The 20,050-nt window shown below is 35.2% G+C and overlaps 6 protein-coding genes across 11 annotated transcripts; 2 read left to right on the forward strand and 4 right to left on the reverse strand.

Moving 5' to 3' along the window:
- Window positions 1–474: 474 nt before the first annotated feature.
- On the forward strand, window positions 475–3,523 carry LOC125185180 (double-stranded RNA-binding protein 1-like). 5 transcript variants are annotated; one of them, XR_007170076.1, is made up of 5 exons: window positions 475–628; window positions 1,337–1,519; window positions 1,749–2,011; window positions 2,133–2,930; window positions 3,207–3,523. XR_007170076.1 is itself a non-coding variant. In XM_048081676.1 (4 exons), exons 2-4 carry the CDS (start codon window positions 1,387–1,389, stop codon window positions 2,859–2,861), a joined length of 1,125 nt encoding a protein of 374 aa, XP_047937633.1. In that variant the 5' UTR covers window positions 475–628; window positions 1,337–1,386; the 3' UTR covers window positions 2,862–3,167. The 5 variants fall into 5 exon arrangements, 3 of the variants coding, with proteins under 3 accessions (XP_047937633.1, XP_047937635.1, XP_047937634.1); XR_007170077.1 differs by having other exon boundaries at window positions 3,210–3,523; XM_048081676.1 differs by lacking the exon at window positions 3,207–3,523 and having other exon boundaries at window positions 2,133–3,167.
- LOC125221220 lies at window positions 3,260–3,703 on the reverse strand. Its single transcript, XM_048123348.1, has 2 exons — window positions 3,571–3,703; window positions 3,260–3,438 (listed from the first exon to the last, which is right to left on the reverse strand). Exons 1-2 carry the CDS (start codon window positions 3,701–3,703, stop codon window positions 3,260–3,262), a joined length of 312 nt encoding a protein of 103 aa, XP_047979305.1.
- Window positions 3,704–7,346: 3,643 nt separating this feature from the next.
- On the forward strand, window positions 7,347–9,589 carry LOC125185663 (probable calcium-binding protein CML48). The gene is made up of 5 exons (XM_048082230.1): window positions 7,347–7,849; window positions 7,987–8,033; window positions 8,924–9,099; window positions 9,199–9,217; window positions 9,329–9,589. Exons 1-5 carry the CDS (start codon window positions 7,468–7,470, stop codon window positions 9,434–9,436), a joined length of 732 nt encoding a protein of 243 aa, XP_047938187.1. The 5' UTR covers window positions 7,347–7,467; the 3' UTR covers window positions 9,437–9,589.
- A 494-nt stretch (window positions 9,590–10,083) lies between these two features.
- LOC125224431 (glucan endo-1,3-beta-glucosidase 14-like) lies at window positions 10,084–13,131 on the reverse strand. 2 transcript variants are annotated; one of them, XR_007176876.1, is made up of 4 exons: window positions 12,857–13,130; window positions 11,166–12,196; window positions 10,928–11,074; window positions 10,084–10,276 (listed from the first exon to the last, which is right to left on the reverse strand). XR_007176876.1 is itself a non-coding variant. In XM_048127833.1 (3 exons), exons 1-3 carry the CDS (start codon window positions 12,897–12,899, stop codon window positions 11,015–11,017), a joined length of 1,134 nt encoding a protein of 377 aa, XP_047983790.1. In that variant the 5' UTR covers window positions 12,900–13,131; the 3' UTR covers window positions 10,337–11,014. The 2 variants fall into 2 exon arrangements, 1 of the variants encoding a protein (XP_047983790.1); XM_048127833.1 differs by lacking the exon at window positions 10,084–10,276 and having other exon boundaries at window positions 10,337–11,074; window positions 12,857–13,131.
- Window positions 13,132–14,501: 1,370 nt separating this feature from the next.
- Window positions 14,502–16,269, reverse strand: LOC125218863 (ferredoxin, root R-B1). Its single transcript, XM_048120642.1, has 2 exons — window positions 16,068–16,269; window positions 14,502–15,074 (listed from the first exon to the last, which is right to left on the reverse strand). The coding sequence occupies exon 2, from the start codon at window positions 15,061–15,063 to the stop codon at window positions 14,608–14,610; it is 456 nt and encodes a 151-aa protein (XP_047976599.1). The 5' UTR covers window positions 15,064–15,074; window positions 16,068–16,269; the 3' UTR covers window positions 14,502–14,607.
- A 1,349-nt stretch (window positions 16,270–17,618) lies between these two features.
- On the reverse strand, window positions 17,619–19,844 carry LOC125224282 (60S ribosomal protein L10a-2). The gene is made up of 6 exons (XM_048127658.1): window positions 19,772–19,844; window positions 19,594–19,627; window positions 18,967–19,186; window positions 18,496–18,661; window positions 17,959–18,164; window positions 17,619–17,883 (listed from the first exon to the last, which is right to left on the reverse strand). The coding sequence occupies exons 2-6, from the start codon at window positions 19,596–19,598 to the stop codon at window positions 17,830–17,832; spliced, it is 651 nt and encodes a 216-aa protein (XP_047983615.1). The 5' UTR covers window positions 19,599–19,627; window positions 19,772–19,844; the 3' UTR covers window positions 17,619–17,829.
- Window positions 19,845–20,050: the final 206 nt, after the last annotated feature.

Below are 20,050 nucleotides of genomic sequence, written 5' to 3' on the forward strand. Positions count from 1 at the left end.
TTATTATAAAATTAATAGTATCTTTTTAAGTTAATTACTACTCCGAAAGACGTTAGAATTCAAAGGAATTTTTTCTCAAATTTTACACGAGAAGTTCAGTGCAATAATTAAGGAAGGAATTTTTCATTTACTTAATTTTTTTGTGAGACCAAATAAGCATTGTAATCCTTTTACAAGTTGAATGTATATAGTATGATCATATTTTCAAGGATACAAATGTTAGAAGTTAGTGAACCTCAATTCAAAAATAATGTTCCATTTAAGCAGATTGCTAATCGATTAAATTTTTTGTAGTAGAGATGTAAAAGTGTTCTAATTCACGTGTCTTTTATGTGTAATTTCAAATTTGTAGTCTCGAAACTTATGTGAGTTTTTATTGGTATAATATATATGGATATTGTTAGATAGTATTTGTCATTTTAGAAGTTGATAAGCAATATTGAAATGGGCCTTAATAGATGGGCGTGCAGAATTAGGGCCTATCAGCTCAGATAAACAACAAAGAAAAAGGTACTCCTTAGTGGTGAAAAATGGGCGTTTCTGTTGGTTGCTGCTCACTGCCAATTCCTGAGAACAGCTACCCCTGCCCTTTCCATCTCAGCCTCCGTCGACCCCCACTCCTCTTAATGTAAAGTTTACTTTATTGCCTTCATTTGTGTGTGTACTATGTATTTTTCGTTTGATTTTTTTGGAAAATCATCAAGTATCTCCAAATGGTGTATTAAGTGTTGCTATGTGTATCGGTATTAAGGGTTATGAACGCGTTCAACATGACCAAGCAGTATTTTCTTTTCCTGTTTTTTCTGATTTTTTCTAATGCCTTTATTCTGTTTTTTGTGGATGAGTTGAAATGATCTACCTGATTGAAGTATAGATTAAACTTTTCAAGAGTTCTCAGTGTGGTGTACTAGTCTTGAAATTCAGGGTTCTCCATTTTCGCTGAGTAATTGGAGTTTTTTTTACTGAAGTCCTTTTTCGAATTTAGGGATGTTGGTGATTTGGGAAATTTTAATGGAAAAGGATTAAAGAATTTGGTTGCTTTAGGAAAGACTTTAGGCTTCTCACTCATTCCATCTTGGATTGTTTGCTCTAATCATTGTGCAATGCCCAAATTAAGTAAACTATTGTGATTTGTGAAGATGCATTTGATTTTTTATGTAATCTTGAAAAGTGCACCGTCAAATTGGTGATTTAGAATTTTAGCAAGGATGTTACCAGCCTTGGAGTAATTAAAGAATGACGTATGCCTGCCCTGCCTAGTTGCTTCTTCTTAACTTCTCTTTGAATATTCCTAGATGTTGTGTTTATAGATCTTTAATGGTTGATTGAATTACAGAAAAAAAGGAGTAGTGTCGAACGGGTCAGGACAACCTGAAAGTATTTCAGATGGAAGCTGGTCAGATTGATGTTGATGGTAGTGTTGAGATTGTGACTGGGACATCTTACACGCCTCCAGCCCCTCCAGCTCAGGAGGTCAAGGGCACCAATCAGGAATCACAAGAGAAAGATAAATCTTCAAGTAATATATACTCTTCTTGGCAGTTCATGAGTTTTATGTATAATTTTTTGATGAGTTGCCATGGAACTCTACTAGATATAGTATATGAGAAATGTTATTTGATAATTGTTATGGAATTTTCTTCCTAGCTTTTTTAAAATTCTTAATGGAGTAGTATTTTCTTGATAACAGTTCAAGACTCAAATTCTGATAATGATCTAGATTCTCATGTTCATTGGTGGTTTTCCAGGTGTCTCAAACTGTTATGTCTTTAAGAGCCAACTGCAAGAATATTGTCAGAAAATGGGATTAGTCACTCCAGTTTATGAAACTATCAAGGAAGGCCCTTCTCACGAGCCTATTTTTAAATCAGCTGTTGTTGTGAACAATGTTAGATATGATTCTCTGCCTGGATTTTTCAACCGGAAGGCAGCAGAGCAGTCAGCTGCTGAAGTTGCTCTCATAGAGCTCGCCAAATCCAACAATGTTAATTGCGGGATCTCCCAACCTGTGGTAATTGTCTTATATTGCTTTGTTGCAAATTATAAACATGTTTATATAAAATGGATGATTTGTTGTCTGGTTCCTTTATATTTTTGTAGCCTGCTTGACTTAACTTTTGATTTTATTTCAGCATGAGACGGGCTTGTGCAAGAACTTGTTGCAAGAATATGCTCAAAAGATGAACTATGCCATTCCTGTGTATGACTGCCGTAAGGAAGAGAGAGAAGGCAAAGTGCCCATGTATTCCTGCATTGTTGAAATTGGGAGTATCAAGTATATTGGAGCTTCAGCAGGCACAAAGAAAGAGGCTGAAATAAAAGCTGCCAGGACGGCCTTGCTAGCCATTCAGACTGCAGTGCCCGTCGCCGAAGATCACACCACGGGAAACACCATTTACACCGTTATCCCACACAAAAAGAAGGCATCTGATCTTACAATCAACAGTCAGGAGACTAAAGCATCCCTGAAGCCAAAGAAAGGTCGGATCAAGAAGCAGTATCGGAAGAAGAGGCGGCCTGGGATGAAAGACGATGCTGCTGGAGGTACAGCTCATATGGAGGTCAGTGCAGATGGCCAGGCTGGAGTCGGGTCAACTTCTACAGATGCTGGGAGCTCTGAGACAAATGCTGCTTTTGTTGTTGGAGTTGATACAATTGGACAGGGAGGATTGCAAGTGGATGCAGCTTATAATGTTGACAGTCAAGGCAAAATGAGTGGTGGATTGGATATGCATGAGGAAAGGCAAAGACAAGAGCAGCCGCTTGGTGTCAGCTCCCATGGAGATTCTGGGATGAATACATGCAGTACACACGATGGACATCTGGAAAATGCTGGAGTTCCAGTGACGGATGCTAACTGATTAAGAGAGCTTCTAACCTATGATGTGGATTGCCACCATTGGTGATAGATTTTCATATTTGTCAATTAGGTACTTACTACTATGGAGGGATATGCCCATGAAAACTTGTATCAAAGATCTATTAGGCCATGGATTGAACTTTAGCTTAATCATGGCAGCCTGTATTTTGAATCTTTGATGTCTCTTAGAAATTGTAACAAATTAACTCAGACTTATTCATGTGATTTGCATCAAACAGGCTGTGCACTTTCAGTGACATTTTGAATGGTGAAAAGATTGTATAAAGATCCAAATAGCTTGTGAGTAGCTCTGTTTGCAATCTAACGATACTTGTATTTGGCTCAGCAGAAGATGGTTCATGTTCTATCATCCATGCTGATATTCCAGACCGGCAACTATCATGAATACAGAGATGAGACAGACTGCGCCAGTGTGTACCAGAACACGAGTGGCATAAACGATGGCTGAGCTTGCAGAGGACCAGCATATCTGAACTGTGTGGATTTGGCAATGCAGAAGTTGAGGAACTTGACTCCCAGGGTGACGAGGCACTCGTTCACACTTCTTCTCACAGTTTCTGCAAATGGTGTTATGTAAGCACAATATCATCAGTCTTGATTCATTCTAATTTCTACATTTGTTGAAAATCAAACTATTTACAAATCTTGATCACTTTGGAAACACAAAGTAACATGAATTTGAAGTATACCTTGTGATAATTCAGCAAAAAATGCTGCTAAATTGAGTGCTAGAAGGAACCCAACAAGAACAACAACGTTGTGCCAAGAACTTCTCATTCTCTTCATCTTTTCACAATCAGACTCCAATGAAAATAGCTCCATTGATTATCACTCTTGAATCTTGATAGATTTTTTTTTGTCCTTTTTCTGTAGCAGTGGTTTGTGTGTTAATGAATGAGACTATTTATAGATGGTGGCTTGAGTTGTTGATGATCGAAGCTTGCCCTGGAATTATGACAAAATGTCAACTAGTTCTGTTAAATGATTATGATATTATTGGTATCAATAATAAATATTGCATGTATGCATATAAAAATACTTAGTTCTTGTGCTGCAAGAAGTGGAGTCAACTGTAGGTACAAACATATACTTGGGGGAACGATTCAACTTAATTTCTTCGGTGATTGATCCATTCTCATAACATCATTTGACCTTGGCAGTCATTTGATATAATCTACCTGACCTGAAAGACAGTTGATATAATCTGTGATTGTTGGATACAGTTTTAATAAAATCAATACTACTAAAAATAAAAAAGCTAAAGAATTATTTGTAAATAAAGCATTAATTTGGTTAATCGTAAAAATTAGTCAATTTTTGGTTAATCTCGCGATTTTCAAATAGCGTCAATAATATCATAATTTTAGCGTTTTTTTTCAATTGTTCTGCTGATTTGGACTTGGGGTAAATAGTGTATGATATGGACGCCAAAATACATTAGCTCAATCTTATATTCTTACATACTTAAATCCATGACTTTAACCATAAAAAATAAAAAATAGTCTTATTTTTCATTTTGTGGTATCGTTAAAAATAGTCTCATATAAAAATAAAAAACTTCTCTCATACACGTTATTAACACTCAAGGGCGGATCCAGGAACTCAATATCGTGGGGTCGAACTCGAATCAAACAACAAAAATAATAATAAAATAAATTTTTTAATAAAAAAAATATTAATTTATTTAGGCCCAATGAGTTTTTTTTTTTAATTTGAGAACGACATACTCCCTCCATCCCATAAAAATATGGAAATATTCCATATGATATAACACGAGAATTAAGACAAAATTGATAAAGTAAAAAAGATGAATAGAAGGGTAGTTAAAGTAGTGTTAGTAGATAGTGAGATCCCATTATTATTAGGGGCTTCTTGGTATGAATGAAATGTGATTCTTATTTCCATTCTATTCATTTGCTTAGTGTGATGGAATGAATGATTGAATGGATAAAAATGTAAAAGAAATCCAAGGAAATTGACATTTCATTCCTATCTTCATTTCATCTCATTCCACTCTCATTCCATTCCATCATACCAAGCATGCTTTAAGGGTTAGTGTTTTAATAGTAGTATAAGTTGTAAATAACTTAATGTATATGAGTAATAAATTGTGATAACTTTCTATAAATGGAAATGCCTATATTTTTATAGTAGTAAAAACAAAAAATGAAAAAGTGCACATATTTTTATGGGACGGAGGGAGTATAGTTTTTTTTTTTTACCAAAATTTAGAAAGTATAAAAACAATGTTTGAAATGTTAAATTATAGAACTAAATTTTTTAAAAAATCAAAAAATGATACTTATATTATCATCATTAAATTCAAGTACTGTGCTGAGTTTTAATAAGATAACTTATTAAAATATAATATACAAATCATTCAAAATCTTATTAAGCTTAAATAGATATCAAAATAATTACTTTACTACGTATATTTGAAATAAACAAATAAAGAGTAAATTCTGAGATTAATTTAAAATTAGAATTAATTATCTAATAGAAAGTGCCAGCTAAGCTATTTAAATTTACCTAGTAAATAGAGTACATGGAAAAAAAAATTTAAATTAAATGACTTCTAATTATTGCTTCTCCATTCTAGTCTCTCTCCCACGATGACCATAAACAGAAAAAAGCTTCTTCTTCCCCTCTCTTCATTCACGGTGACTACATTCACTGTGCCGCCTCCATATTCCAGACGTAGTCATCGCCTCACCGCTCATCTCTTGCTCAGTCTCGTTGCCATCTCTCTCTGCGTGGAATAGGTGGGGATTCATGGATGTCGTAGGGCAATGGCGGATCCAGGATATAAAACTCATGGGGTTGGACATAGTGAAAAATATATTACTATATATTTATTTAAATAATTATTATTTTAAAAAGTAAAAATATTTAAATGGAGTAATGTTTTGAAAAAAAAAACACATTAAAATTTAAGTAATACTATTATTTTTTATTATACACTTTAGTTGATTCTTACTAATATCCATATCACAAATTTATGTGAGTTCGGATTGTTTGTATTCTAAAGTATTTTTAAATTTGTGATACGTCATGTAATTTACGAATACTATCGTGTTGATTAACTTTTTTGCCAAAGTACATAGTACTAATATGCAAATACAGAAGACCAATCCTAATAAAATAGAGAAGGGATGACTTAAATTGTACTCCTTTCATCCCACAAGAATATGCACTCTTTCTTTTTTAGTCCGTCCCACCAGAATATACACTTTTTAATTTTGAAAAATCTCTTCTCTCTAATAAGGTGGGACTCATTCTCCACTAACAATACTTTAGTTACTTTTTCTCTCTACATCTCTTACCAATTTTACATTTAAACTCGTGCTGTCTCCAAAGTGCATATTATTTGGGGACGGAGTAAGTAATAAAAAAACTACTCATGTAATAAAATTTGTATTCAATACTTATATTGTATTTTTTGATAACTTAAATAGACTAAATATCCGTAACACCAAATTTGAAAATTGATAAAAATTAAAATACTATGTACATAAATAATGAATATATTTATTCAGTTGTGATGATTTTCATAAAAAATAATTCGATTCAAAAAATTAACTTAATTTGTGGAAGCCCAAATCCCCACATCTTGGCCCAAATCTCAAAAATGAAGACCGAATGAATCTCAAAACACAACGCATTTTCTTCCCCAAACTTCTCTTCTGCAAAAATTCTCACTTCTCCTCTTTCTTTCTTCCAAATTTCTTATCGAAATCTTATCAATTTTTTATTTACGATAATGATGTATATGTATATCTCTTCTCTTCTTTGTTTTCTCTAATTTTTAGTTTTATTGTCTTATCTGCTTCGGTTATGTGGAGAAGGCTACCGTGGGGTCGGAGGCAGGGTTTTTGAGAGTCGGTACGCTGAGTAGTGGTATTTTCCGGTGGTATTCATGGACCCATGGTGGGGTCGGCCGACCCCGCCCGACCCCACCTGGATACGCCGATGTCGTAGGGTCGGAGGCAGCTTTCCGATGGCACTCCGGGGGAGGTGGTGGGGTCCGCCGCTGCTCTATCAACTTTTTTCTTGCTCTCTCATTATTTTAAAATTTTTCTTTAAAACTCGTTTCTACCACTCATGTGACTATTTTTTATGCACGAAAGAAAGGATTATAAATATGCATAAAGGTAATGGATTTTGTCTTCCACATTATATATATACTCTCTCTGTTCTTTATTAATTGCATCATTTTTCCACTTCTGAACGTTTTAAATTAGTTAAGACATTTTTATTTTTGGCAAAAATAAAACTCTCTTCTATTTTATTCTTTTTATTTTATTAATACTATTTTATGATTTTAATATACTATACATTAATTTGTTAAGCTTTACGCCGAAAAGAAATGATCAAAGTTGGAGAGAGTAAAAATGATTCCAAATATAAATAAGTGGGATAATTGATCAAAGTTCCATGTTTTGATTTATAAGTGGGACAATATACTATACATCTCTTTAGAATTGAATTCACTACTCTTGTATATTTATATAGCCTGAGAAAACACATCAATTTGGGGATTATATGTATCCCAATCCAAAGATAAAAAGTAATTGAAAAACGTGGAAATGGCGTCCTACTCCGGCGACAACAAACCATCAGCCCCGCCCGCACCCGACCCGGAAGAGCCCCGGGTCGCCTACCCGTACCAACCGCCCAATTCCTCACCCTATGCTCCGATCAGCGGCTCCTTCGGGTCGGGTTCGTCTCCCCAAGGATACGGCTATTACCACCCTCCTCCCACCACCAACGTTTACAGCTCGTTTCCGCCGGGCACCCACCCCGATGTGATCCGGAGCTTCCAGATGGTGGATACCAACCAAAACGGTTACATTGAGGAGAAGGAGCTCCAACAAGCGCTCTCTTGGAATTACCAGCGATTCAGCCCCAATACTCTCCGTTTGCTTATTTTTCTCTTCCGAGATCCCCGAGAATCCTCTTCCATAATTGGTTGCTTCTTTCTCTTTCATTTTGGAATTTTGATTTCTAGTATTGCTGAGTTGTGTAAATTGTTTGAGTTAGGGTTTTGTGTGAAAATTGGGGGATTGCTTTTTTCATCATGTATTGGTTCTTGGTAAAACTTGCAGGACCGAAAGAGTTTGCTGCTATTTGGAGTTGCCTTGGCCAATGGCGGGTGAGTACAAGTATAATGATAAATCTACTGAAATTAGTATTTGTAGGATATAGTTTTGTTATGGAATGATCGCAATTAATAAAAATGTAGTCTTGATAGATACTGTTTGTTTAACCAAGTAAAGCAACAAGGTTCTCAATAATGGAATGAGAAATGCTAGCATTACCTATTGTGTGCGTATGATTCAATAACCGTGATAGTGTGTTGTTATTTTTACTTCACTTTACTGCTTCCATATCTGTTCTTGAACTTTTATTCATTTTCAGGATTGAATGTTTCCTACCGACTAAATATGTTTTTGTGGCATGCACAAACCTTTTATAGCTACCTAGTTCTGATGATCATATGTGTATGTTCAATATAAATTTGGGAATAGTTGTAGGTGTAATTAGAAAATACTGTATTTGTTTCGTTGCATATCAGATGAATGACTCTGAATTCAAGCTTGATCTATTTTTGTCTAATCGTTTCTAGCGTATAGGTGCAACTAAAAGAGTTAAGTTTCCGAAATGTATTTTATTTACTTTCGAGTCTAAAAATGCACTTGCTAGAACCACCAATATATACATGTGAGCTGCATTTGAGCAAATAGAGAATTAGATATATTGCTGATTTACACATGATTTCTTCATTCAATAAGATATCCTCTGTAACCAGGGAATTTGGAAATAGTGGCATTCACAATTTGATGAATTGTTTAGTAAGCAACCATGGGAAATAGATGAGACTAATGGTCAAATATATTTATATCGACATCTGAGCTTAACCATATCTGCAGATGTCTAACTGTTAATAAAATTACCATTGGACATTTTTTCCTTGGAATCCCCTGGGGTGTGTGAAGGAGTGAGCTGTTTGATGCAATTGTTGACTTCTCTCCATTATTTTAGGCAATTTTTGAAAGATTTGATCGAGATAGGAGTGGTAAAATTGATGCTATGGAACTTAGGGATGCCCTATATAGTCTTGGATATGCAGTGCCACCTTCTGTTCTTCAAGTCTTGATTTCCAGATACGATGATGGCAGCAGGCGTCCGGTAGAGCTAAGTTTTGACAGCTTTGTTGAGTAAGCTCATACTTTTCTTATAAACATACGAAACTATTGGTTTTGTTCCTATTATTTCATCTGGAGCTTAATTGGTTTCTCTTTTTTTTTTTGGTTCAGGGGTGGGATGATTGTAAAGGTGAACAACAATTTCAACGGATCTTCTAACCTTCACATACTCATTGTTTGATTTTCTCTTCAATCTCGAACATGAGATGCCATTCTAAATCGTATTTGAAACCATTTTCAGGGTTTGACAGAAAAATTCAAGGAGAAAGACACGCGTTACACGGGATCAGCGACGCTAACTTACGAGACCTTCATGACCATGATCATCCCTTTCCTCGTTGCAGATTAGTATCTCCATCTCCCCACTACTCTTGATTTTGGTTTTGCATAGAACTGTATAGCTTATTTTGTTTTCTGCTAGAGCTTTGTACATGTATAAGAGAGCAAACTATTGTCTTTACACTTCCATGAGTTATTTTCTTTGAAATTTGTGTTTGGTATAGATTTGTGTTTGCTTGCATATTTTCTTCTTATTTTTTATAAAAAAAATGGTTAACAAGTAATTTGAAACCTGATCTGTTGATACTGTAGTGTTTATTAAATGTTAAGATACTGCCTCAGATCACATCATTAAATGTTTCATTGATGTAACGGAAACCAATTTGCATAAGGACATAGTTTTTTTAATCATCTTTTTGAAGCTCATACCTAAACCTTTGTCTCCCATTCACATTAATGGAGCAGTTACAGCTACTTTCAATTGCATCATAAATACAAGTGACATGTAGATTAGAGGGCATGTTAAGATATACTTTAGTCGGATTCGTTTATTGCAAAGATCGGATTGTAAACGAGCATTAAACGTTCAAGCACAAAACACTGCTACTTTCTTTGTTGGCCCTTGCTAATGTTCAGTTTTCAGCAGCAGCCAAAAGATTTATGGGTGAAAAATGTTGGGATGATAATCAATCAGTTTTTGATTGATGTTAACAAAAATGAACAAAAATACCGAAGCCACAATGTTACTATATATACCTAAACCATCATTTAGTCACAAAGATGACTTTTATTTCTCAGTTTCTATGAATGAATTAGCTGTTGAATAAAACTGTATCTGAATCATATAGTATACAAACAAGTCTTGTATGCCCTTGTATAGTGACAATTCTTTTCAGCTTGTAGTTTTCACCTGCAAAAGCGGAAAATTCAGTCTTCGGAGGCTTCGGTATTTTCCGCCGAACACACCAAATCATAAATATGATTATTATTATTAAGAAGGTTTATTACTGAATCAACTATCCGAACATGCACCCCTATTTTGGTTTGGCAAAACCGACCAAATAACCGAATACACACCCCTAATTATTAAATCACATGTCACGATCCAACTCGGGCTCAAGACGTATGCGAAGAAGAAAAGTAGAGCATCCAAAGATACTCCACAGTCAAGTTGATGCAACATATTCCATTTGAATAAAAGTAGAAAGAGATGATAAAAACACCCAAAATGTGAACCCTAGGTGGGATCACTACTAGAATAGAAACAAAACAGGAACAAATGTGATTGAGGCCCCTTTCAAGATGCAACATCATATGGACTTTTCTAGTGAAAGAGAGGAACCTATCACACTAATATGCATTATTAAATTCAGGATGACAATTGACAGAGACCCCTTATCTACTAAACAATAATGCCAACCAATCTTATCTTATCAAATCACTTAGGTCATCAACAAATTTCATTGTGGTTCATCATATTCTTATCATCTGCATTATTTTCATCTACATTTCCACAGACTTGTATTACTTGAAGGTAATACAAGAACACAATCTTCATTACCTCAGAATTTAATCCAACCCAAAGGATTTTTTCGAAAGCCTCATTGTTCTCTCCATCATCTTCAAACTTGTGATAGGTCCCTTCTTGCTATAGAAAACGCCGAAATAATGCAACGGAAATGAGCAATAAGTACAAGAAATGCATCCCCTGCAAGCAAGAAACAACCAATCAGTCCAAACATGTCATCCATAGCATCATGTACAATACTATACATAAATGTAACTGAATCTAAACTCACATTTCTCTTGGAAGATGAATATTCCATACGAGGAAGGTAGCCTTGGAGTCCAACATTGTACACTGGAGTGCCATCCGGGTAAAACAACCCGTAGTTTCGTTCAGAGACAGGCCCAGGCTTCAAATCCTCATTAAACAGTGCGAACACATAGATGTCGACTGGCACTGATGGCTTAGCCGGGGTGCCTTGATTCTGCTGTATCAGTTTGAGCAAGTTACCGTTATACAGTCTAGCATTCTCCGGGGTAGCCCCTACCTCGTCTGCATCCCCTTTAGACGGCCATCCCGTCTCAGAGACTTTAACCTGTATGTCATTATGCCCCATTGCTTTGATAGCTGCATAAACAGCATCAATCTGTGCAAACAACATGTTGTCATAGTGCAAGTTGGTGTTGGTGTCTATCATTCCCGGGCTAGGCTGGAAAAGCGCGTAGCTAAGTGAGATCTCGTCAGGGCTGTCCTTATAAGCAAAGAAGGGGTAAGCATTTATGAGGAAGGGTGAGTGAGTCTGTGTGTGGAAATTGAGAATGCTTTGGATGTAGTCTGCAAGATCCTCTCTGAATGCACCTGCAGAGGGCGGGAACGAGCTGCTCAAGATCCCGAATGAGTGGGCCGTTGTCACGTATATCTCCTTGTTTAGTCCAAGATTGGTGACAGCAGCATTCACTGACTGCATAGCTGGGAGGAGGTACGACATGAGCTGTGTATTGTTGCCCGTGAGGACCTCGTTACCAACGGTGATGCACTTGATCTTCGTCTGGGATGTGTAGGGCTTCACGTGCTGCTCGACCCAGGCCTGAGCCTGGGCTTGATCGGACATCTTTTGTAGGTACTCGTTGCCTAGCCCGATCACAAACTCTACTTCTGTGTTGGCGAATGCTGACAGCACAGTTGGATCCGCGTCATACAGCTTCACTCTGCTTATGTTGAGAGAGCTCAGGAGGAAGGCCACGCGTGATGGGGCAGGGAGATTGTTCGCAATCTGGCCGTAGTTTATTCCCACTCCGAGACCTCTGATGCTAACAAATGAATCTAACACACACACACACACCCCATCAACTTAGCAAGATTTATTGGTAAATTTAGCAATAGAATGAATCTAACAGTGAGAGAGACAAATAAGTATATTGATCTGATGATAGGAAAATGAATGATTAAAGACTGTCAACTTTGAAACATTTTATTGATAGACTTAGCAAATGGAATGAATCTAAGAGATGTAGAGAGCCTAAGTAGCAATATACTACTAATATTGATGACATGAAAAAGAAATGCAGAAAAACTGTCTACTTTGCAAGAGTTTGTTGCTTAATATGGCAATTAGAAATGCTAGCAATGAATCAAATATACTATCACCAAACAGAAAGTTGCGAAATTAATATCAGCAAACAAAATATATATCAATCACATTAGAATAATGGAAAATAAATCCGTTCTCACTTTTCACCAAGTATCTACTGTCACAACACACTCAATAAATAAACAAAGTAGTAGTAGTATTTTATTTCTAAGATTTGAAAACAAACACACCCTGCTGAATCACTTAAAACATCAAAATCCAAGAATTTAATTCCTCTATTCTTTCTGTTTTCATCATCGTCAATAAAATAAAAATACATCACATGCAAAAACTTATAGATTCAAGATTTCAACAAACTGGAACTAAAAATCCCATATTGAAATGAGAAAAACCTGAAAAAATGAGGAGGAGAAGAACCCTGCAAAGGGTGGCCATAGCCGTATGCCAACTCTCTGAAAATCTGCCACGACACTGCTTTGTTGTTTGATGTCTGTATATATATAATTTATAAGCAGTATAAAAAGAATAAATTAGATTTCACACAGCCAATGTGTGAAAATTTGCTTTCAAATTAAAATGAAAGAAAGCTGCATAGTTGACAAGATTTTTTTTTGAACATGTTTTCCAGTTGTTTATTTCCACGTAAGAGAACTGGACTCATCTGTTTCTGTAATGAAATCTGATTCCAATTTTCTTTTTTCCAACTTTTTGAAGTCTTAATCATAATTGTATGATGAGATAAATTTTTGCACCTGTAAACAGTTGGGCAGATTGAAAGAGCCGAAGGTAGGTGCGGATTCCCGGAAATACCCCTAAATCAAGAATCCACTTTTTTATTTCTTTTTTTCGATTTGGTCCCTTTTTCTAGATTTTATTGTAAAATAAAAAATAATTCTTTAGCATATGCGGTGAGTAGCTAGCTAGTAGCAAGCGAGCAATACCAAAAAAAATTTAAATTCGTATTGAAAAAAAAGTCTACTTTAAATGGCTAGAAATCTCAAAATTGGTAGTAGTATATTTCATCTTAACTTAAACTAATATTTATAAATTATAATTGAACTAGTAGCCATTTTTTCCATGATTTGGAGTCAAATATCTAGTAATAAATCTACTCGTTTAGGTGTATGCCCATAGTATATATGTGAATTTATATTATATGAAACCTTGAGATTAAAGAATCTCAATTACAGAGTAGTATTATTATTTTGGTATGCATATACGGATAGCTGAAGATAATATTTTAGTGATAGACAAGAGGATTTTGCAGTACATAATTTTGTCATACCACTCAATTAAGACACGGTTCTGAAATGGTGGTCTTTATTCTATACATAGAGAATCTACAAACTTACAATTAATGTTGATTGAAGCCTATAATCCTCCATCAAATTTGTCTGTAAGAGTTCGTTTGTTGACTTATGCATATCTCATTTTTGTTCTTTTTTTTGGGAGGAGGGGTTTGCCACCCCAGTCCCCATATAGATGCTGATGAGAGAATTTGAGCATACAGAAGTAAATACACCCACACCTATAAAGTTCGATTTTCTCTTATCATCACAAAAAGACGGCAATAAAATAAAATGCAAATATAGGAAACTTTTACAGCCCCTTTATTCTTATTCTTCTTACATCCCTACAAAAAAAGGATGCCTAAAGTTCATTGGAATTTCTAAACTTCATATTCTTTTGCTTATTTGATTCAAGTTGTATATTTAGATTCTAGGATAAGTTGTTTCTGAATTGGGCCTCTAGATTTTGGCCCATAAAAAATTTCTAATTTATATATCATATCGAGACTCTGGAATTTGCTCAAGTATCTATTTATCTTTCAGATTTCCAGCCGTTTACACCAACTCATGAATTTTGAACACCAACTTCTTTTGTTTTTGTTTTAGAATATATTCAATCTAACGAATCTCCAAACTATACAAACTAGTATTACTAATTTGTCTACTTTTGTAATGGACTATATCTATGTCTAGTGAACACGCCCTTATCTATTTCCAACATAAAAATAGGCACAACAATAAAAAAGAGTTTGCTAACAGAAATTGATCGACAAATCACGATTGGATATTCAACACTACAGCCAGAGAGCATAGTTTCTCTTTTAAATGTCTTGATATCAAAGAGATGATAATTATCAATACAGATCACTTTCCTTGTGTGTGTGAATCACACAGTCTGAAGTCGGGTAGGAAACGCAGGTCAGCAGGTAGCCTTCCTGCATCTGTTTGTCATCAAGAAACGAGCCATCGGACTGGTCAACAGTCCCCGACACCATTTTCCCAGCACAGGTGGAGCAGGCTCCGGCCCTGCACGAGTATGGGAGTTCAACTCCAGCTGACTCAGCAGAGTCAAGGATGTAGCAATCATCAGGTGCGTCAAACTCGCACTCAGCACCGTCTGGTCCAATCAATTTCACCTTGTACACAGCCATGGCAGTAGCTTTGTAGTCAGCCTTTGCCTTCAGGCCAAAGATTCTAGAGGTGCTCTGTAGAGAACCCAAAGAGGATGGGATCTTGATGAAGGCGCTCGTGGTTTGACATCGAGGCACACTTCCAAAGATTGAAACGGTGGGAAGCCTTGCAGTTGCCATGCTATAGTCTCCTGCAAAAGACACTTTTTCAACTCATTGATGCCAGGTGAAATCAAAACTAGAGAGAAAATGCATCAAGGCCGGTAAGGCAGTCTCATATCGCGTTAGCTATGTCAAGATAGGATTAATCAACAAAACTGAAAGTACAATACCAAAATTAAATGCATTCTTTCCATAATCAATTCAATTCTATGCAATCTCCCTAAAGTACAATATAGTATTTGCCAGTTGCGGATGGCCACAGTGGCGGAAGCCACATTTGGTCATCCATTTTAATGCAACGAAGCATTAGATGTTCGGAGCATTATGAAAAGAGCGAGAAAATAGTGCGATGCCCTTCACTCGAAGCTCCAATACAAGATGATTAGCTAATCCAATCTCAAAAGGCATCTTATTCCTACCATACACACGAGTCCTACTTTCACCAAAAATCAAACACACAAGAAGACTGTAAAAGTTTGTACAGCTTACAATCTAAACACGTGTCAAAGACTCAAAGGCTCCAAACTTGCAAAAATCTAAGAAACTTCAAATGTCAACTCCATTGCCAATAATTCACACCACAACCTCTCCAATGCTTTACACTAAAGATGTAGTGAAACACTCTCTACAGCATAATTCATTTAAAATAGCCTCTAATTACGCAGTCATCAGTAAATCAGGCATTAAGGCGACAAAAACTCAATTCACAATCTGAGAAAAACTCCTACGATTCTGCATAGATATGCTAATCAAAATCAGCTCAATCTACCAACAACCAATAATCAGTCCGAAAGAGGAAAAAAAAAGTCGAATTCCAGAGCCAAACACATCGCAATCACACAAACATCAGGCAAAAATCGTAAATCTAATAAAGCACAAAACAAACAATAAATTTAAATCTTCAAAACCAAATAGCAACACACAGGATTCCAAGATCCATGCGTGATCGGAATTGTTTACTGAAATTAAGAAGTGGAGGCAGAGATAAACAGGAGTATGAAAAGTAGGAAGCAGTTTGAAACCTGAAGCTGTGAAGTGAGAGAGAAAAGCGCAGGGTATGGGATCGATGTTTGGTGCAGGCGCAGTAGATATACTCCTTTGAGCGATAGTCAGGTGCCACCAACCTGCTTATTACTTATTAGCTCAGCTCCTTGGTGGAATATTAGGAGTATTCCTTATTCTGAATTTCCTCATACAATTTCTTAGGAATAATTTGTGGAAGTGGGATTCATTTTAGAATTCCTTACATCCCACATAATAACTAAAGCATCAATAAGGGAGTTAATTTATTTTTGTTATAAATAAATAATAAGTATATCTCATATCCAATAAATCTTTCCACTCATATTTTTTATATCATTAAAATGTAAAAATGAGATTCAAATCCCACTATTTTTTTCTACCATTTTTCTTAAATATATTCTATTATAAATTAATACTTATATTATTTTTTTATCCACTTCTTTTTCACTTTTCTTTAAAATTCTTAAAACTCACACCAAAGTCAAATTAAATATAGATTCACCACTTTGTTACTTGAAATTAAATTGCACTCCCTTTGTCTCACTATAAGTGAGTCGTTTCTTTTTGGCCGTTGTTTTGATAAAATGATACTACATGTCTACATCCGTCCCATAATAAGAGTTACACTTTATTTTTACCATAAATGATAAGTAGGTCTTACATTTCACTAACTCACTTCACTCACATTTTATTATAAAATCAATATAAAAAATTGGGTTTCATATTTCACTAACTTTTTCAACCCACTATTCTTTACATTTCTTAAAACTCGTACCACAATAGGAGTAACTCTTATTGTGTTGTAGAGGAGTACTAAAGTGGAGAGAGAGTAAAGTAAGAAAAAGAATAATATAGAAAATAATTGTATTAATATTATTCTCTTGTTTACTTTACTTTCACATCACTCTAACTATTTATTATTTATTAGTATTATTTTTGCAAAACAACGTCCGAATAGAAATTGATCACTCATAATGGGATGAAGGGACTATATTTTAGGTTGGAATATAAAGTCTCGAACAAAAATGGATCTACATCATATTTCCTCTGTCCTTGAAAAATATGAACTACGTTGTATTTCTTTATTAGTTCATCTCTGAGAATTACTATATAAACTTTTTATATTTTGGAACAGTTAAACAACACATTATCTCTACACATCATGATATTTATAATTTATACCATTACACTTCATTCCTTTTTTTTTTTTTTCTATTGATGTGGAACTCACTACTTACACAGTTACACTTCCCTTTTATCTCTATTTCTTACTTTACCAATTATACATTAAAACTTCCCCTTTATCTCTATTTCTTACTTCATCAATTATACATTAAAACTCACGTCAATCCACTCTTTCTCTTGCTTTACCAATTTCTCATTAAAACTCATATTATCAACAAACAGAACTACTATTTGTTTTGGATTATGGACACAGGAAATATATCATACAAAAAACTTATACGGGCATATAACATTCCATTTTCTCATAGTATTAATCAAAATAATTGTTTAGATCTCAACAAAGCAAAAGTAAGATAAGTTAACAGTTGATCAAAACAAGTAGACTAATAAATCCAAGGAACATATTATGAGCAATAATCTGGAGATAAACAATTACTACTACAAAAGAGTATCAATAATAAACCCTTGTTCAATTTCACAAAAAAAAAAAAGCCCAAAAAATTCCCGTTCCTGGGAAGTTTAGAATAGGTTCTTCTGCTCACACAACTTGACTTTCTTCGATAAACAATAAACTTCTTAGAAGATACGTTGTGGCTTTCCCATGGTACTCTTCAAGAACAAGCACCTCACCTGATACCATCACAAAATAAAAAATTATCACATGCGAATTACTACTATCAACAAAAACATGGAAATGGGACTTACATTTTGCCAATTCTTTTTCAAAAGGGAAACAAGGAAGTTGACACTCATTTGCACGTTCTGGAAGATCTGTTTCTCTTCCATGTCAAGGTTACCCACAGCAACACCCATGCAGAGCACCTTCTTCAACTGGAACTTAATTGTGGCCTTTGTCTCGTTCACCTTGGCTTCAAGAGACTCCTGGTGTGTAACAAGAGTAGGGAATTTGCCTGAATCATAATAATCAAAATAATTAACCACAATAATAGCATTCAAACACCTCCCTAAAAATGAGGATATAGATATGTTGAAAATAAAATTAATACAAATTTATGAGCTTATAACTGTGTTCAGATATCAATATTTTGTATCAGACCTATCACAACTGTTCAAGTCAAAAATAAACATACAAAGGAATGAGCATCACTTTAAATTTATAAACTTATGCTGGGCAATGATTTCCAATAAGAAACAGATTAAGGCACCAGATTCAATCAAATTTACACATACAACTATACTCTCGTAAGTAGGACATGCATCGGTCACAGATTAGGTACTTGCCTGCCTTGTTAAGACCAGGTCCCAGGAGACGTGGAATCTGCTTAATAACAGCTTCTGAGGCCAAGAAAGCATGGTACCTCTTTGCTAGCTTCTTCACCAATTTCTTGTTTTTATTCAACTTCTTCAGTGCTTCGACATCCATGGATGCAAGGCCAATCTTCTCTGCCTGAGAAACAATAACAAATCACATCAAAAACAGTGTTAATGAGATATAATTATAGATACAGAATTATAGAGAAACCCATATCAAACTTCCAAGGTAGGAAATTAATCATTTTAGACAAAGTTAGATTTACTAATAAAAACTAATAGTAGCATCGATATTGGGTTGCCTATTGATAATAAAACACCAATATAGAGACAATACATAAACATCATTGATAGATAAACACACAAATACCTTTTATCACATAACAAAACAAACCAAAGCAAACGCAATAGCTAGCAAAATATATAGATAAACTTCCATACCTCCTCCACATGCTGTGCGTCTCCAAGCATGCAGATCTTCATCTTAGGCCTCGGGATATGGGGCAACCTGACAGATCCACTGAAACGCTTGTCCTTTTGGGGGTCATAGTTCTTGAGTCCAATCTGAAGCTCAATGGTCTCTGTGAAGTTGCGCTTCTTTTCCTTAGAATCTGTAACAATCACAGTGATGGCTTCCCTCAACGCCTCACTCTGAAGCTTACTGCAATTACAATGACAGAGAACATCAGCATATTGTTACAACACTTTTCCTATTTCTGAGGAGATAAAAAGAGGGAAGCATGGATTCATATCAACCTCTAATATGATTTTATTTAAATATATAGCTACCGGTGATAATTGTTTTAAGATGATCTACATATCATACAGCCTAAACATGAATTATAGGAGGGCTCTATCGACATGAAACTGGATAAAATCGGAAAACATTCCTAAATCAGAAGAACATCGATCGTATATCAAATTGTTAATCGAGGCTTGAACATAGCTCACTGATCGAACTAGGAGCCAAGTATCTACAGATCGAAAATCGAAAACTCAAAGATAAACCTTGAATGGAATAAAAGTTGAAATAGAAAATCTGAAAACAAAAATGGTGAATCATCTTACCTCATTGTTCACGGTCAATTAGTTTCCCGAATCACTACATGAACATAATGAAAGGGCAAAATTAACCACGGAAATTGAGCTAAGAAATGAATCAGAATGCGAAAAGGAGATACATAAAATTACAAAAAAAAAAAAAAAAAAAAAAAAAAAAAAAAAAAAGTGATGAGAGAATGCGAACCTGAAGAGCGGTGGCTGGAATGACTGAAGAAGCGGGCGAGTGGCGCAGATTCACATAAATATTAACGCACAAACCCTAACAAGGATGCTTATTGGGCTCTTAATTACAGCCCAATCTATAGCCCATTTATGCTTGATAGTTAATACAATTCAAATTTATTTTGGTGGATCGGGTTCTTGGTAACTGAATTTTGGAAATTATTTCCTAAAAAAATTTTAGTACTGCTCTCTTCTCCACTAAAAATTGATAAACTTGTAAATGACATGAATTTAAATATGC

The sequence above is a fragment of the Salvia hispanica genome, chromosome 4 (genome assembly GCF_023119035.1).
Source record: "Salvia hispanica cultivar TCC Black 2014 chromosome 4, UniMelb_Shisp_WGS_1.0, whole genome shotgun sequence".
NCBI lineage: Eukaryota > Viridiplantae > Streptophyta > Magnoliopsida > Lamiales > Lamiaceae > Salvia > Salvia hispanica.

Excerpts from the sequence above, each read along its gene's own strand:
- LOC125185180 (XM_048081676.1), top strand. The coding sequence starts at position 1,387 with ATGGAAGCTGGTCAGATTGATGTTGATGGTAGTGTTGAGATTGTGACT. Across the intron at positions 1,520-1,748 it reads AGAGAAAGATAAATCTTCAA|GTGTCTCAAACTGTTATGTC; the intron begins GTAATATATACT and ends GTGGTTTTCCAG. Across the intron at positions 2,012-2,132 it reads GCGGGATCTCCCAACCTGTG|CATGAGACGGGCTTGTGCAA; the intron begins GTAATTGTCTTA and ends ATTTTATTTCAG.
- LOC125221220 (XM_048123348.1), bottom strand. The coding sequence starts at position 3,703 with ATGGAGCTATTTTCATTGGAGTCTGATTGTGAAAAGATGAAGAGAATG. Across the intron at positions 3,439-3,570 it reads TTTTGCTGAATTATCACAAG|AAACTGTGAGAAGAAGTGTG; the intron begins GTATACTTCAAA and ends CACCATTTGCAG.
- LOC125185663 (XM_048082230.1), top strand. The coding sequence starts at position 7,468 with ATGGCGTCCTACTCCGGCGACAACAAACCATCAGCCCCGCCCGCACCC. Across the intron at positions 7,850-7,986 it reads AGAATCCTCTTCCATAATTG|GACCGAAAGAGTTTGCTGCT; the intron begins GTTGCTTCTTTC and ends TAAAACTTGCAG. Across the intron at positions 8,034-8,923 it reads GTTGCCTTGGCCAATGGCGG|GCAATTTTTGAAAGATTTGA; the intron begins GTGAGTACAAGT and ends CCATTATTTTAG.
- LOC125224431 (XM_048127833.1), bottom strand. The coding sequence starts at position 12,899 with ATGGCCACCCTTTGCAGGGTTCTTCTCCTCCTCATTTTTTCAG. Across the intron at positions 12,197-12,856 it reads TCTCCTCCTCATTTTTTCAG|ATTCATTTGTTAGCATCAGA; the intron begins GTTTTTCTCATT and ends TGTGTGTGTTAG. Across the intron at positions 11,075-11,165 it reads ATTCATCTTCCAAGAGAAAT|GGGATGCATTTCTTGTACTT; the intron begins GTGAGTTTAGAT and ends TCTTGCTTGCAG.
- LOC125218863 (XM_048120642.1), bottom strand. The coding sequence starts at position 15,063 with ATGGCAACTGCAAGGCTTCCCACCGTTTCAATCTTTGGAAGTGTGCCT.
- LOC125224282 (XM_048127658.1), bottom strand. Across the intron at positions 18,662-18,966 it reads ACGCACAGCATGTGGAGGAG|GCAGAGAAGATTGGCCTTGC; the intron begins GTATGGAAGTTT and ends ATTGTTTCTCAG. Across the intron at positions 17,884-17,958 it reads TGAAAAAGAATTGGCAAAAT|GTGAGGTGCTTGTTCTTGAA; the intron begins GTAAGTCCCATT and ends TGATGGTATCAG.